At 40.0% G+C, this 16301-nt stretch overlaps 1 protein-coding gene and 1 long non-coding RNA gene across 3 annotated transcripts in view; one reads left to right on the top strand and one right to left on the bottom strand.

The window, feature by feature from the left end:
• LOC116564859 overlaps positions 1-16301 on the bottom strand; it is a 317617-nt gene that overhangs the window by 156356 nt on the left and 144960 nt on the right. The window lies entirely within an intron of this gene.
• Positions 1-16301, top strand: part of OSTN (osteocrin) — a 51359-nt gene that overhangs the window by 16269 nt on the left and 18789 nt on the right. The window contains exons 3-4 of one of the 2 annotated variants that reach the window (XM_032298245.1): positions 4803-5017; positions 11994-12110. In XM_032298245.1, coding sequence (XP_032154136.1) covers positions 4803-5017; positions 11994-12110 — 332 coding nt within the window. The remainder of the gene's footprint in view (positions 1-4802; positions 5018-11993; positions 12111-16301) is intronic. The other variant, XM_032298246.1, reaches the window with a different exon arrangement.

Raw genomic sequence — 16301 nt, 5'->3', positions numbered from 1 at the left:
CTGTGGGCTTTGTACTACAAGTAATAAAGGACTCCAAGAGATTTTTAATTTTCTTTTTATAAGACAAAAGTTGTATTGGGGAAAACTAACTTTATGACAGTATTATGGATGAAACAGAGAAGAGGGAGATAGGAGGTATCGAAGCAAATTATAAGGCAGTATGCTAAGCAGTAAAGAGTACTTGATTTAAAGTCACCACTTGGATCACCTGAGTCAGGAGTTGGAGAAGAGCCTGACCAACATGGTGAACCCAATCTCTACCAAAAACCACAAAAAAAATTTAGCCAGCTGGTGTGCATCTGTAATCCTAGCTACTTGGATGCTGAGGCAGAAGAATCACTTGAACCTGGGAGGCAGAGGTTGCAGTGAGCCAAGATTGCACCACTGCATTCCAGCCTGGGCAACAAGAGCAAAACTCCATCTCAGGGAAAATAAAAAAAAAAAGAACACCCCTGATGGGAATCAAAAACAGCAACAAAAAGATTTTCCTGCAAGAACTGACCAGATTGACCAGACTTAGTACATATATGAATGGATAAGGAAACAGGAGGCTTAACAGCTTTCAGTTTGTACATCAGGCTATAAGTGTTTTAAAAGAAACTTGCTTGAATCAATGATGAAAGGGCTTGATAATGCTACTCTTTTGTTTTACTGGAGGAAACAAAGAGAACAGAAAACATTTATTAGTCCATTTTCATACTGTTATAAAGAACTGCTTGGCCAGGTGCAGTGGCTCATACCTGTAATCTCAGCACTTTGGGAGGCGAAGATGGGCAGATCCCTTGAGGTCAGGAGTTCAAGACAAGCCTGTCCAACATGGTGAAACCCCATCACTACTAAAAATGCAGAAATTAGCTGGGCATGGTGATGGGCACCTGTAATCCCAGCTGCTCAGGAGGCTGAAGCAGAAGAATCACTTGAACCTGGGAGGCAGAGGTTTCAGTGAGCTGAGATCATGCCACTGCATTCAGCCTAAGGAACAGAGTGAGGCTCCATCTCAAAACACATCAACAAACAAACAAACAAAAACTGCCCAAGTTTGAGTAATTTATAAAGGAAAGAGGTTTAATTGACTTACAGTTCTGCATGACTGCAGTGGCCTCAGGAAACTTACAATCATGGCAGAAGGCTAAGGTGAAGCAAGGTATCTTCTTCACAAGGTGGCAAGAAGAAGGCTGAACTTAGGAGGTTGTACCACAGTGGGGATTCTGTGTATGGGCTCTGACCCCACATTTACCTTCCACGCTACTCTAGCAGAGGTTCTCCATGAGGGCTCCACCCCTGCAGCAAATTTCTGCCTAGACTTCCAGGCATTTCCATACAACTTCTGAAATCAAGGCAGAAGTTTTCTAGCCACAATTCTTTACTTCAGTGCACTGGCAGGCCAAAAATGTGTAAACTAGTGCAAACCACCAAGGCTTGGGGCTTGAGCCCTCTGAAAGAATGGCCTGCCTGTATGTTGGCCCCTTTTATCCACAGCTGGGATACAAGGCATCAAGTCCCATGATTGCACAAAGCAGCAAGGCCCAGGGCCTTGCCCGCAAAACCATTTTTCTCTTTTAGGCCTCTGGGCCTGTGGTGGGAGGGGTTGCCATGAAGACATCTGACATGCCATGGAGACATTTTCCCCGTTGTCTTGGTGATTAGCATTTGGCTCCTACTTACTCAAGCAAATGTCTGCTGCTGTATTAAATTTCTCCCCAGAAAATGGATGTTTCATTACTATTTCATCATCAGGCTGCAATTTTTCCAGATTTTTTGCTCTGCTTGCCTTTTAAACATAACTTCTGATTGCAAACCATCTCTTTGTGATTGCATAAAACTGAATGCTTTTAAGAGAACCCAGGTGACATTTTGAATGCTTTGCTACTTAAAAATTTCTTCCACCAGATACCATAAATCATGTCTCTCAAGTTTGAAGTTCCACAGATCTCTAAGGCAGGGGCAAAATGCTACCAGTTTCTTTGCTAACATATAGCAAGAGTCACTTTCGCTTGAGTTCCCAACAAGTTCCTCATCTCCATCTGAGACCACCTCAGCCTAGACTTCATTGTCCATGAAACCATCAGCATTTCGGTAAAAACTATTCAACGTACCTCCAGGAAGTTTCAAGCTTTCCCACATCTTCCTGCCTTCTTCTGAGCCCTCCAAACTGTTCCAACCTCTGCCTGTTACCCATTTCCAAAGTCACTTCCAAATTTTGGGGGTATCATTACAGCAGCACCTCACTCTCTTTGGTACCAATTTACTGTATTAGTCCATTTTCATACTGCTGTAAAAAAAACTGCTCTAGAGTGTGTTGTTTCTAAAAGAAAGTCGTTTAACTGACTTACGGTTCCACATGGCTGGATGGTCTCAGGAAACTTACCATCATGGTGGAAGGTAAAGGGAAAGCAAGGCACCTTCTTCACAAAGCAGCAGGAAGAATGAATGCAGGAGGAACTACCAAGCAGTTATAAAACCATCAGCTCTCACAGGAACTCACTCACCATCACAAGAACAACATGAGAGAATCTGCCCCCATAATTCAATTACCTCCACCTTATCTCTCCTTTGACATTTGAAGATTACAACTCAAGACGATATTTTGGGTGGGAACACAGCCAACCATATCAAAAGATAATAGAAGGAATCATCTAAGAAGAAAAACATGAAGTGAAGAAAAATCAAAACCAAGACCAAGAATCTCATGCATGGAAGAATGACTAAAAGTAGGAAGGGAAGAGATTCCCCAGAGCTAAAAATGTTTCCCTCATGGGAATATTCTCAAGATCTTAGGGAAAAAAAGCACTATTTGTGGGACTATGGAATGACTCAAGATTATTAATAGGAGCATTTAAGAAGTGCTGTCATTGGGCCTCAGAAAGGAAAAGACAGACTTCACAAACTGGACGGCTATAGATTTATGACTTGGATGAAGTACAAAGTGGCAATATGTGTAACAAACAAACAAGAAATTTTACACGGGACACAAAGATATTGGGATATCTCAGACACATTGCAGATACTCACTAATATTTGTTAATAAATCACAGGGATGGAGAAGGTGAGATGCTTAGACACAGAGACTAATTTTTATTTTTGTATCCCTCATGTCCAATGCAAAACCTAGCTGGATTAGTAATGGCTTGAGTTAGTAAATAATGAATGAATGGTAAAAAGAAAATAGCATGAGGTTTGGTTTATAATTCATTTAATAAATATTTATCAGAAATTTTTTGAGTACTAACTATGAGCATGAGACTAGGCATTTAATAAAGCAAATGGAAGACTAATTAGACAAAGTCACTGATTAAGATTCAACCTAATAAGAAATACAAATATATTGTAACCAACCTGATATAAGGCAAAAAATAACAAGTGCAATGGTGAAAGAGGTCTATAGATAAAGCATTATGAGAATATAAGGAAGGATGAAGTTGCTGGAAAAGAATCTGAAAAAATGATCTGTAAATATGCTAAATTTTAAAGGCATTCCAGGAGATTTTCTTTTCTTTTCTTTTCTTGTTGTGTTTTTTTTTCCTTTGGTTACACACCCCTCTTCTATGTGTTTCAGTCCCCAAGATCTAGCACTCTCTATGGAAAATAACTTTGTAAGAAATCATAAGGCTGGACACGGTGGCTCATGCCTGCAATCCCAGCACTTTGGGAGGCCAAGGTGTGTAGATCACCTGAGGTCAGGAGTTCAAGACCAGCCTGGCCAACATGAGGAAACCCCATCTCTACTGAAAATACAAAAAATTAGCCAGGCATGGTGATGGGCACCTTTAATTCCAGCTACTTGGGAGGCTGAAGCAGGAGAATCACTTGAACATGGGAGGCAGAGGTTGCAGTGAGCCGAGATCATGTCATTGCACTCCAGTGTGGGCAACAAGAGCAAAACTCCATCTTAAAAAAAAGAAAAGAAAAAAAGAAAGAAAGAAAGAAATTATAAAATGAGTAAACTGCTCAGTAAGACAAATATTCCTTATAGCCTTCTAAACTGAGAGCAGCAGGCAACAGTAAGATAAATGTCAGTAGCATGTTCCTGACAGGTTGTACAGCAGCTCTGGTTCAAGGATTTCTCCCCCTACACGATTCCTAAGACTGTTTGCTAGTTGATTCTTTGTTTTGGCAATTTGATGATTTTGATGAATTTGCTGTGATCCAGGGGTGTTCAAGTACTTCTCTGAGCCTAGGCCTCTGGCTGGGATTACGCTTCAATAGCCTTGAAGTCTTGAAATCACGTCATTGCACTCCAGCCTGGGCAACAAGAGCAAAACTCCATCAAAGAAAGAAAGAAAGAAAGAAAGAAAGAAAGAGAGAGAGAGAGAGAGGGAGAGAGAAAGAAAGGAAGGAAGAGAGAAAGAAGGAAGGAAGGAAGGAAAGAAAGAAAGAAAGAAGGAAGGAAGGAAGGAAGGAAGGAAGGAAGGAAGGAAGGAAGGAAGGAAGGAAGGAAGGAAGGAAGGAAAAGAAAAGAAGAAAAGAAAAGAAAGGAAGGAAGGAAGGAAGGAAGGAAGGAAGGAGAAAGAAAGAAGAAAGAAAAAGAAAGAAAGAAAAAGAAAGAAAGAAAGAAAGGAAAGAAAGGAAGAAAGAAAGAAAGAAAGGAAGAAAGGAAGAAAGGAAGAAAGAAAGAAAGAAAGAAAGAAAGAAAGAAAGAAAGAAAAGAAAGGAAGAAAGGAGGGAAGAAAAAGGAAGGAAGGAAGGAAGGATAAAATGTTACATAATGAGTATGTCAGCTAACAGCAGCAAAAGCCAAATGTATATGTACATACTTTGAGTTTCTGTCTAAATTAATGGAATCACCTTTTTCTGCCTGATAGGCCTTTGATTCTGGAGTCAAAAATGTGCAGTCACCACCCACAGTCACGGAAGAGAAGTCAGCCACTGACCTGACAGCAAAACTCTTGCTTCTCGATGAACTGGTGTCCCTAGAAAATGATGCGATTGAGACAAAGAAGAAAAGGAGTTTCTCTGGTTTTGGGTCTCCCCTTGACAGACTCTCAGCTGGCTCTGTAGATCACAAAAGTAAACAGAGGTAAGTGAACTCTTAGAAAAACGAAGTTTTTGTTTTCTATTATTATTTCTTTCTGGGTTCTAAAACAGAAATAATTCCACATAAAAAATATAGTGAAAACCTTGTATATAAATAGATTTGACAGCATATTAGCTAATCTGTGGCTTTAATAGTATGGTTTTCAAAATAACTCTTTAGGGAGCAAAATGAGTTCAACAGTGTGCATTAGTATTTTTGTCATAATATTTCCTAAGAAAGATTCTGTCTTATGCAGATATAAAACAGTTATTATAAGACATTACTGCATTTAGAGGTGATGAGAAATGTATGTGCAATCGTATTAATGTTCTGGTCAATTGAGTTTTCTATTTCATAGAGGTGAAATGCTTTCCAAATTGTGTCAATGAAACTGAATGAAAAGCTCTCAGAAATTAGAGTCAGAACACATGTGTTTCTGTCAAATTTATGTTTACTTCTTTCCATGTGACTTATATAAGTATCTTATCTTCTCTGATCCTCAGATTATTTATCCATAAAGTGAGGATAATTACTTGCTTCCATAAAATTCAAGTAAGATAATCAAATGTAAATGCTTCATAGAATGCTAATTATTATAATAAATTTAGAGCAGTGAAATATCCCTATAAACATTAAGAAACTGTCAGTAATTTAAAGTAATCATTTCAGACAATTCATTTTCTACCGCTCAATATCTGTTCCTCGTGATCTACATTTCATATAGCAGTGACAGCAAAGATCACCCAAGTACCATAGACAGGTATCTGAAAAACTTACCAAGATTTCTTTTGTTCACCCTTAACATTTCTCACTAAATTCTCTAAATACGGTTTGCTTTATATATTAGGTAACTCCAGAATATCACCATTCATTAAGGCTTTCCTAATTCTGGCCTAAATTATTAATTTTTTCACATTTGTTCTTTCTCTACTGTTTCCTCATCTCCATCTCCACCACCATCACCACCCCTTTATCACCAATGTATCGTGGACTTGGCTACCAGGATGATCATCTAGAACAAAAATCTGTGTGAAATGTTACTCATTGCTTAGAGTACAAAAGTCAAACTCCTTTGCAAGTCCTACAAAGAATTTCATAATCTGGAACCTCATTTCTTCTTGCACTTATTTTCACATCCTTTGCTTCCATCTTTCTTGATTCTTAGAGGTCTGGGGCTTGTTATTCTTGTTCCTGGTTCCATAATTTTTCTATGCTAAATGATTGTCAGGATACTTGTTGCAATTTGATATACCTCTGTTCTGAAAGATTCTCAAAGCTGCAATAGAAAATAAAATCATCACTTGAAGACTATAATTTATACTGCATGTATGTGAAAAACAATCCTATCCTATATTTTTAAATTTAGATCCTACTTTAACTAGAGAAATAGAAATTAGTTCCAGTATGTTCTAGGTACTGTGTTGGGTTCTGGGGAAAAAGAGGAGAAAAATATAGTTTATGTGCCTCAAAAAAATCACATGCTTATAAAAAATATAGTATTATTTATAACAAATTGTAATACAAGAAATGATGAAGAGACAAAGGAACATTAGTACACTGTTGGTGGAAATGTAAATTAGTATAACAACTATGGAGAAGAGCTTAGAGGGTCCTCAGAAAACTAAAAATTGAGCTACCATATGATCCAGCATCACCACTGCTGAGTATGTAGATCAAAAAGAACTAATTCAAAAAGAACATCAGCATCCAAAGGATAGTTGAGCTTTTAGAAAAGAAAATACGGTGTCTTCTAATAAATGTTATTTCTTTGACTCATGGATATTGCAATATGGTCAACTAAATAATCTGTAAATCGGTATATAAAGGCCATACATAAATATGTATAAATTTATTAGAGCATAAATACTAAATAGAGTATACTAAATATATATTGCATAAATACTATTAAATTTACATTGAAGCTTCATTGTATGATATGGTTTGGCTGCGTACCCATCCAAATCTCATCCTGAATTGTAGTCCCTATAATCTATGCATCTATATGGCCATAAAAAGTCATGAGAGGTTGGGTGCAGTGGCTCATGCCTGTAATCTCAGCATTTTGGGAGGTCACCGCAGGTGGATCATGAGGTCAGGAGATCCAGATCATCCCGGCCAACATGGTGAAAACCCGTCTCTACTAAAAATACAAAAATATTACCCGGGCATGGCAGCACCCACCTGCAGACCCAGCTACTTAGGAGGCTGAGGCAGAATTGCTTGAACCCAGGAGGCAGAGGCTGCAGTGAGCCAGGATTACACCACTGCACTCCAGCTTGGGTGACAGAGAGAGACTCCATCTCAAAAAAAAAAAAAATGCATGAGAGATACCTCTAAATTCTACTATAGAATAAGATTTAGGACATTGTTAATTAGTAGTAGCAAGATAAATACATGAATATAGTACACTTACATAAATGTTTATATTTAAAAAGTAAAGCAATAAAACACAAAGTATTTTTAAATGACTTCCTGTAGAAAAAAGTAGATAAAAGGATAACAGAATAAGCATAAAAGGTTAACTTATTTGAATATACAGTAAGTCCTCATTTAATGTCATCAAAGTTTCTTGGAAACTGTGACATTAAATGAAACAATATCTAACAAAACCAGTTTTGTCATAAGCTAATTCGCATAAAGAAGAGTTAAGTTCTGATGGCATATTTCTGGTCACAAAAACATCACCAAACTTCTAAATAAGGACCCACTTGTAAATAAATATAAGCTGTGCATACACTTAAGAAAGACTAGGCCAGGTGCGGAGGCTCACGCCTGTAATCCCAGCACTTTGGGAGGCTGAGGCAGGTGAATCACAAGGTCAGGAGTCTGAGACCAAGCTGGCCAACATGGTGAAACCCTGCCTTTACTAAAAATACAAAAAATTAGCTGGACATAGTGGCAGCCACCTGTAATCCCAGCTACTCGGGAGGGTGAGGCAGGAGAATCACTTGAACCTGGGAGGTGGAGGTTGCAGTGAGTTGAGATTGTGCCACTGCACTCCAGCCCACTCTGGAGACAGAGTGAGACTCCATCTCAAAAAAAAAAAAAAAAAAAAAGACGAATAAAAATAAGTAAGATCATCATCCAAATACTTGGTCAATCAGCGAGTGACAGCAGTCGCAGTGGTAGTGGATTAAATCAAGAAATAAATGTTTGCAGAGTGAAAATTGTAAAAGTCACCTCTGATCACTCATAATTCCAAAACAAGTATTAACAAATACAGTGGGCCACTGAGCACGTTCATACTATGTCATGTACTGTTGTGCATTTGTACGTTTATCCTATACTTTACAAATTTTTATTTTACACTGATTTGTTTTCATTCATTTATTCATTTTCCAGCCTGCCTATTCCAGTTCAGGATCACAGGTGGCCAGCGCCTATCTCAGCAGCTCAGGGAGCAAGGTGGGAACCAATCCTGGACAGGAGCGATACCTCAGTTAAATATTTAAATATGAAAGTTTTCATCTGATATTTTTTTTAAATCAGGAGTGTTTAATAAATATAGAAATTCCTCTTTTTGTTCTTAAAGCAAATATAAATTTGTTTTGTATATTCCAGAAGTAGAAAACAATGAAAGATAAATACAGGAATAATAATAATATACTTAATAATAATACAGGGATGAGAGTGGCATAGATGAAGTAAGATTTGCAATAAATAGTAATTGTTGACTTAGAATGACGGGTTCATGGGATTTTGTGGCACTATTCTATGTTGTCATATGTCTGAACTATTTGATTATAAATTCCTTTGAAAACTAAATGATGAGATACACAGCAGATTAGACTTAGTAGAAGAGTAAATAAATTAATCACATGATAAGGCCAGGAAAATGACTCAATATGTCAAAAACATATGAAGAATAGAATGAAACATCTGTTGTTTCCTATTTCGTATTGCTCAACATATTTTTTCCTGAATAGGACACTAGCTTCGTTTTCTGATTCATGTGCAAATTACTTCAATTCTCAGGGCAACACTAACTCAACTATACTTTGAAGTCCAAAATATTTTCTTCGTTTCCATTTGCTTGTTTAAAGTCTGAAGTTATCATTCTATTTCTGTTTTCTCTTTTCTTTTTCTGAGACGGACTCTCGCTCTGAGACCAAGGCTGGAGTGCAGTGGCAGGATCTCAGCTCACTGCAACCTCCACCTCCTGGGTTCAAGCGATTCTTCTGCCTCAGCTTCCCGAGTAGCCGGGACTCCTGATCTCAAGTGAGCTGTCCACCTCAGCCTTCCAAAGTGCTGGGATTACAGCCAGGAGTTGCTGCACCTGGCCTTATTTCTGGAAAAAATTGTATCTACAATCTGAATAACTCTTTAATATTAGAAGATATTGATGATTGGCCTAGAATTTTTCTAAATGATGTTTCTCTCACTCCTTCACACAACACTAAAGATGTCTTGCAAATAACAACAATGATAATACTGTATATTTGTATTTAATTACTATTAAACATTCGTGTAACTCTTGTTTTAATTCTCCCGTTTAATATTTTAGAACAGTAAAGCAAGGAATGCTATTGTGTTAGGGTTCCCACAATAAATAGGTGTTACCTTTAAAATAGGAAAATTTGAGGAGGGTTTATTCAAAGGAAGACTATTTACAAAACTCTGGGTATAGGGCAGATGATAATGGATGGCACAACAGCCCTGGGGGGCCTGAAAAGACAGGAAAGGAACAGGTTTCCAAAAATCAGAGAGTCAGAGACTTTCAGATGCCTTCAGAAAAGTAGTGACTTTTGTTCAGGAGCATACCTCACTGGAAGAGGTCTTGCAAGGAGTAGCCAGGAGAAAGATTATGCTGACCTCTCTCCTGCTCTTCCTCTATTCTCTCTTCCCCAAATCATCTACTGCCTAATCCATACCAAAGCCAGAGAGCACAGGAACATTTATGTGTTCCAAAAAGGTCAGTCTCCTAGGGCTGAAAGTAGGGTGAGAAAAGGCAACATATATCTGAGAGCAGAGGGAAGACAGCCAGCAAAATTATATACATCCTGTCAGTTTAGATCAAGAGACACTTTGCTTCAGAATATTGTTATTATAACACCTAATTGAAAGAGAAAAACTCCATAGGACATAATCAGAAAAAACAGCTTTTCCTCCCATCCCCATGCATTCCAACCCACTCAGTGGGAGTTGTTCCCCACCCATTGAATAAACCCAAAGGCAGGTGATAATGGCTCTACTGGTCGTGTGGAAATAAGCATCCCTCTGGTAACTTTTATTAGAAAAATAACTATATAACAGTAATTCAAATAATCTTTCCTATATGTGACCCTAAACCATGAATATTAATAAAGCTTCTCTGTTTTTTTTGTTTGTTTGGTTTTTTTGAGATGGAGTCTCGCTCTGCTGCCCAGGATGGAGTGCAGTGGCGCAATCTGAGCTCACTGCAACCTCTGCCTCCCAGGTTCAAGCGATTCTCCCGCCTCAGCCTCCTGAGTAGCCATGATTATAGGTTCATGCCACCATGCCCAGCTAATTTTTGTATTTTTAGTAGAGATGGGGTTTCACCATGTTGATTGGGCTGGTCTCGAACTTTTGACTTCGTGATCCACTTGTCTTAGCCTCCCAAAGTGCTAGGATTACAAGCGTGAGCCACTGCGCCCCACAAAGCTTCTCTTTTCTTTAGCTTGGACCCGATTCCTGCTGGAAGGGTACAGTGGGAAGGAGCCTGTGGCTAGTTTATATTCACACTTTCCCCTACCACAGGGCTGCCTTGTGTCTCCTCCAGAACTGGGGATGGAGTTGCATGCAGAGAAGTAAAACAAAGTCTTACTTGACTGATAATATCATGATCTGTCTTAGTGCCCTCTGGCTTTGGTGAATGCTCAAAGCTGACTCATCATGGAATGTTTTTGGGAGTCACACAACTCTCAGATGTCCTTACCTCCAATAATACTCGTCTGGCAGGTCGGTTAAGTCCCTCATCCTCATTCTGCTCTCTAGTCTGCATTCGATACCACCATCAGCATCCTGCTGAGTTTGCCTCACCCATCTGCCCTGGCAGAAAGCCCTGGGGGCGAGGTCCCGTTTGTAATTGACCCAAGCTGACTCTATTCACATGCTCTACATCTGCCCTTAGAAAACCCACATCCTTGACTCTGATTACTGAAAATGAAGCTGTTCCTGATGCAGTCATCTCTTCACCCTGACATCAAGCCAATTCTCACAGCTTCTTGCCCTTTAGATTTCATAGACACTATTTTATTAGGTTCACCATGCTTCAATGGGTGTATTTGAAACTCTATAAGTGTTTTCCTCAAAGCCCTTTCCCTATATGAAGAAAGAGGGGAAATGCTATTGTTTTTAATAACTTGCTCCCAAGAAATTCTCCCTTCCTGAACTATTAAATATGAATCCTTTTATTGGATTGAAGATGGAAAAAAATCAGCTTGTAGCAACCTCCTTTGGAAATACTACATAAGTCTAGCACCTCACTTTGGAATGCGAAAGGAAATACTTCCCACATAGTTACTCTTTTTAAGCCACAGCCAAAAACTGAGATATAAAGAATCCCATTTTAACATTCTGGTACATTCTTTTTAAAAAAAATCTCTATCTCTATCACACCCTAAGAAGGAGGTATTATTGTTACCAGAAAGGGGTCCCGAACCAGACCCCAAGAGGGAGAGTTCTTGGATCTCACACAAGAACGAATTAGGGGTGAGTCCACAGAGTAAAGTGAAAGCAAGCTTATTAGAGAAGAAAAGGAACAAAAAAATGGCTACTCCATAGACAGAGTAAGGCTCAAAAGCAAGAGGAGGAATGCGTCCACTTTAGGTATAATGCTTGTTTATATATAAGATAATAAAGCAAAATATATATATATCCTTGGGGAGATGTGCACTACTACACGGGCTTGTGACAAAGGATTGTGAATCTTTGTGTAACTACTGTCTTCCGCAATAATTTACATTATTATCTTTAAAGTGAAACTTATTTTTAAACTAAGAATGTTTTTGTTTTTAAGATGTAGTGATGTTGTAACCGGGTCGCAGGACGGAGCTCAGCACCCCCACCCAGTTGATGTGCCTGAGGTTCCTGGGCTCCCTGGCCCCAGGAATGGGAAAGAGGCCCTGGCAGAGAGGTGAGCTTACCGATCAAGTAAATATCGGACCCAAAGAGTCTTGCAGAGATAATTTATTGGGCAGAGAGAGAAAGAGAGAGCAGCAGAGAGAGCTCCCACGCTGTTGTGGGAGGGCATCCCAGAGAGGGAAATCCGCAAAGGGAGAGAGGGAGAGACGGCTCCCACGTTGCCGTGGGAGGATATCCGAAGAAGGAGTCCACACAGGTAAGGGGCAGTGGGGTTTTAACTTTGAAGTTATTCCCGCCCCATTCATGTTTTTGTCCAATGAGAGGAGCCCTTTCAGACTGCCTCTGGAGTGATTGATCTTCGACTCTGATTCCGCATTGGTTGCTTGGGCCCACAACAGAGCCCCTCCTTCCGGGGCTTTTGGCGGGCTTTCTGAACACAGGAAGCTTACCTGGAATTTAGCCCACAAGAATGTTAGATTCCCAGATGCGGAGGTGGAAGGAGGCATGGCGCTGGGAAGTTCTTGCCTTAGAAACCACGTCCCTTGTGGACCGGGTAAGAGAAATTAACATAGTCCTTCAACATCAGGACATTTCCTGGGCCTGCTAAGTCCTGGGTCTGTGCCGTAAACATTATTAACTTGTTTTCTTAACTGTAAACACCCTCTGACTAAAATGCCTAACCTTCTGGAAATGCAGTCCAGCAAGTCTTAGCCTCATTTTACCCAGCCCCTATTCAAGGTGGAGTCACTCTGGTTCAAATGCCTCTGACATTATGATCCACATTTTATTACGTTTTCAGAGAGATAAAATGATTTCCCTGAGATTATGTAGTTATAAACTCTGTGCCAGATTGTTTAACTCCAAGGCCATGACTTTACACTTAATTTCTTTGTAAAAATTAGCTTTCTACAAAGCTACTAGAGCAGGCAGGAGGGGAAAAATGGCAGGGAGGGCAGGCAGTGAGGCAGATGCTTACATTCTCGTGAGGCTCTGGTTAGCCTAAGTAAATCTACCTTTTACATGTGAAATGAGGAAGTAGAGGGAAAAGTCAATTTGTCTTAAGCTACATTCTACAAATAAATTAAAGCTCTGTGTGAATAAGATATTTGTCAAAGGCCAGGAACAGTGAGATTCACGTAGCATATATATGCATTAAATGAATACTTTTAGAATTCTTGCAATAGGCCTGGCGCAGTGGCTCACACCTGTAATCCCAGCACTTTGGGAGGCCCAGGCGGGCAGATCACGAGGTCAGGAGATTGAGACCATCCTGGCCAACATGGTGAAACCCCGTCTCTACTAAAATACAAAAAATTAGCCAGGCGTGGCGGTGCATGCTTGTAGTCCCAGCTACTCGGGAGGCTGAGGCAAGAGAATCCCTTGAACCCGGAAGGCTGAGGTTATGGTGAGCCGAGATTGCAACACTGCACTCCAGCCTGGCAACAGAGAGCGACAAAGTCACAAGAATTATTGCATCCATGATATGTGGATTTTTGTCCTAACGGGACTGCAGCAACCTCACTTCTTGCCTCCTCAGAAGAAAGACTTCCATCTCTACTAGAAATACAAAAATTAGCCTAGCGTTTTGGCACGTTTCTGTAGTCCCAGCTACTCTGGAGGCTGAGGCAGAAGAATCCATTGAACCTGGGAGGCAGAGGTTGCAGCGAGCCGAGATCGCACCACTGCACTCCAGCCTGGGCTACAGAGTGAGACTCCATCTCAAAAAAACAAAAAAAAAGCTTTAGAGCAGGAATGAAAAGTAAAGTACACTTGGAAGAAAGCCAAGTGGGCATACTGGAGGTAATGTGCCTTGTTTGATCTTGGACTTAGGGTTTTATATGCTGGCCCACTTCTGGCATCTTGCATCCCTTTTTCAATGGAAAGCCCCTAGAAGGTCATGTACCAGTTAAACGCCACCATTTTACCTCTTCATGTGTATACTTAAGCCCACTCCCCCACCTCCTGAGATCTTATCAGGAAGTTGCTGATCATCAGTTTCAGATATTCCCTATCTATAGAGAAACTGCTTTTCCTGGTGCTGGCTGTGACCGATTATTATTTTAGAGAGGCAGTGTGACAAATGCCTGACCATAGCTTGATGGTCACCTGACTTTCCTGGTGGTGTGTGGGGGCCCTCTTTTCTTCTCATCGTGTTCATACCCCCAGTACAGCTATGCACTGTAACAACAGGTTCAGGCTAGAGTTGAGAATAGCAGTGCCCGATTCAATTTGTCAGATATGATTGCTCTTCTCAACAAAAATCCAGAAGATTAAGATTAAAAATTCTAACATTTTATTTTCTTTCTAATTTGTTGTGAAGAAATGCCACAGAACTAGGCCAATCAAGGCATCTCAAGGTTTATGCTTTTCTTTTTAGCTCTTATTTGGTAATCTCCAGAGGAAGTAGTTGAAAATGGGCTTCTTCAGGTGTGAGAAACACCGAAAAGGGATTCCGTGTTAACCAAAATGTGACTGAGGCATTTCTCAATCAATAGAGGTAGATTTGGCCAAAGTTGAAGATACTCCCCCAGAAAAAAATCCAAGTCCCAGGAGCACCTGTGACCTGTGGTTTTTCCAAAGGGGAAAGAGCATGCAGGAGGAGGAAAAAGTCAGGGAGGGCAGGCAGTAAGGCAGATGCTTCCATTCTGTGAGGCTCCGATTAGCCTCAGTAAATCTACATTTTACATAGGAAAAGAGGAAGTAGAAGGAAAAGTGAATTGTGCATTCTCTCAGGCTCAGTAAATCTACATTTTACAGAAGTAAAGTAAACATGTGAAGAGAGGGAGCAGAGGAAATGAGGCTGTGATAAGGGGTTGTGGAATTAGAGCTGTCAGTTTAGAAACCAAAGGCAGGCACTAATATTGACCCAGTTCCCAGACTTAACTTTTCCCTTGTGGCCTAGTGAGTTTGAGGAGACTCTGTGTTCTTTCACAAGACTGTGCTGCCGTTTCAAGTACCGCCTTCTTACACAATGGAAACGCCTTTGACCAGAATGATCTTGGGCCATTCTTGCCATTGACTGTGGTCAGCCATGCCTCTTCTCAGCTCAGCTCAAGACCACAGATAGTCCTTTTACCTTTTCTCCCAACCCAGTTTATGTATGAAGCTTTAAAACTTTCTCCCAAAAGGGATAATACTCAATTCCATAGATAGGCTTTGCAATGTACATTACACACCCTCATTCCTACAAGAACACTCTACAGGACATTTTTGGGTAAATCCATTTGCTGAATAGAAGTTTATAAGTTTCGTAGCTCCTCAAGGTTCATAAGCCAAGCAAATGGAGATCCTCTCTGCCTTATATGATAACTCTGTATTACTGGTGGAGGTGTCCAGGTTCTTGGCATCTTCAACAAAGAATTAAACAAAACGCACAAACAAAGCAAGGAAAGAATGAAGCAACAAAAACAGAAATGTATTGAAAATGAAAGTACACTCCACAGTGTGGGAGCAAGCCTAAGCATAGGGGCTCAAGGGCCCCATTATAGACTTTTGGGGGGTTTAAATGCCCTCTAAAGGATTCCATCAGTTACTTGGTGTATGCCCTATGTAAATGAAGGGATGAAGTAAAGTTACAAAGTCATTTACTGGACACACCCTATGGAGAGGATATTTTCTGTCACAGCAGAAGTGTGAATTGGCCTTAGGTTTCTTGCCTGCAGACTCTATTTTCCTGCCTCATCTACAGCCATTTCCAAATTAAGCATGCCAATACAGTCATTTAAATCTCATTATGTGATTCCAGCACTCATGGTTTCTTTCTGAATGCCTGTCCATGTGGCCGATTCCTTGAAAGAATACATCAGAAGCTGACATTATGCCTAGTCAGCACCACCATCATAAAAGTGAATTATTACTTTTGAGACAGAATTCCAGAAGTCAAAAGTAAACTTTCTGCTAAGTGAATTAACAGCTTCTTTTGTTATTGGAAACTACCCCATTTATTAGGTGGGAACCAATTGTTTCTATCCTCCATATGATGAAACTCTTGTTAGGAAATAAATTGGCTTTCGCCTGTCATTTATTCAGTCCTTCCCAGGGGGAGGAATGGCCACTTCTCAGATTGGTCAGTTTGGGAGGAGTAGTTAAGCATGTTCAACTTATCTGTTTCCTTCCTCTTTTTATTGAAAAATAATGACTAGTAATAGAGGTCTGTCTAATACAGAGAGAAAACAACAGGGAGCCCTACGAAGTGCAGATGTAAAGCCGCTTTTTTTTTTTTTTTTTTTTTTTTTTTTTTTTT

Source organism: Sapajus apella, unplaced genomic scaffold (genome assembly GCF_009761245.1).
Source record: "Sapajus apella isolate SASKATOON/1434 unplaced genomic scaffold, GSC_monkey_1.0 scaffold38, whole genome shotgun sequence".
NCBI lineage: Eukaryota > Metazoa > Chordata > Mammalia > Primates > Cebidae > Sapajus > Sapajus apella.
The sequence above is the reverse complement of the archived record's forward strand: the minus strand, read 5'-3'. Positions and strand labels throughout refer to the sequence as shown.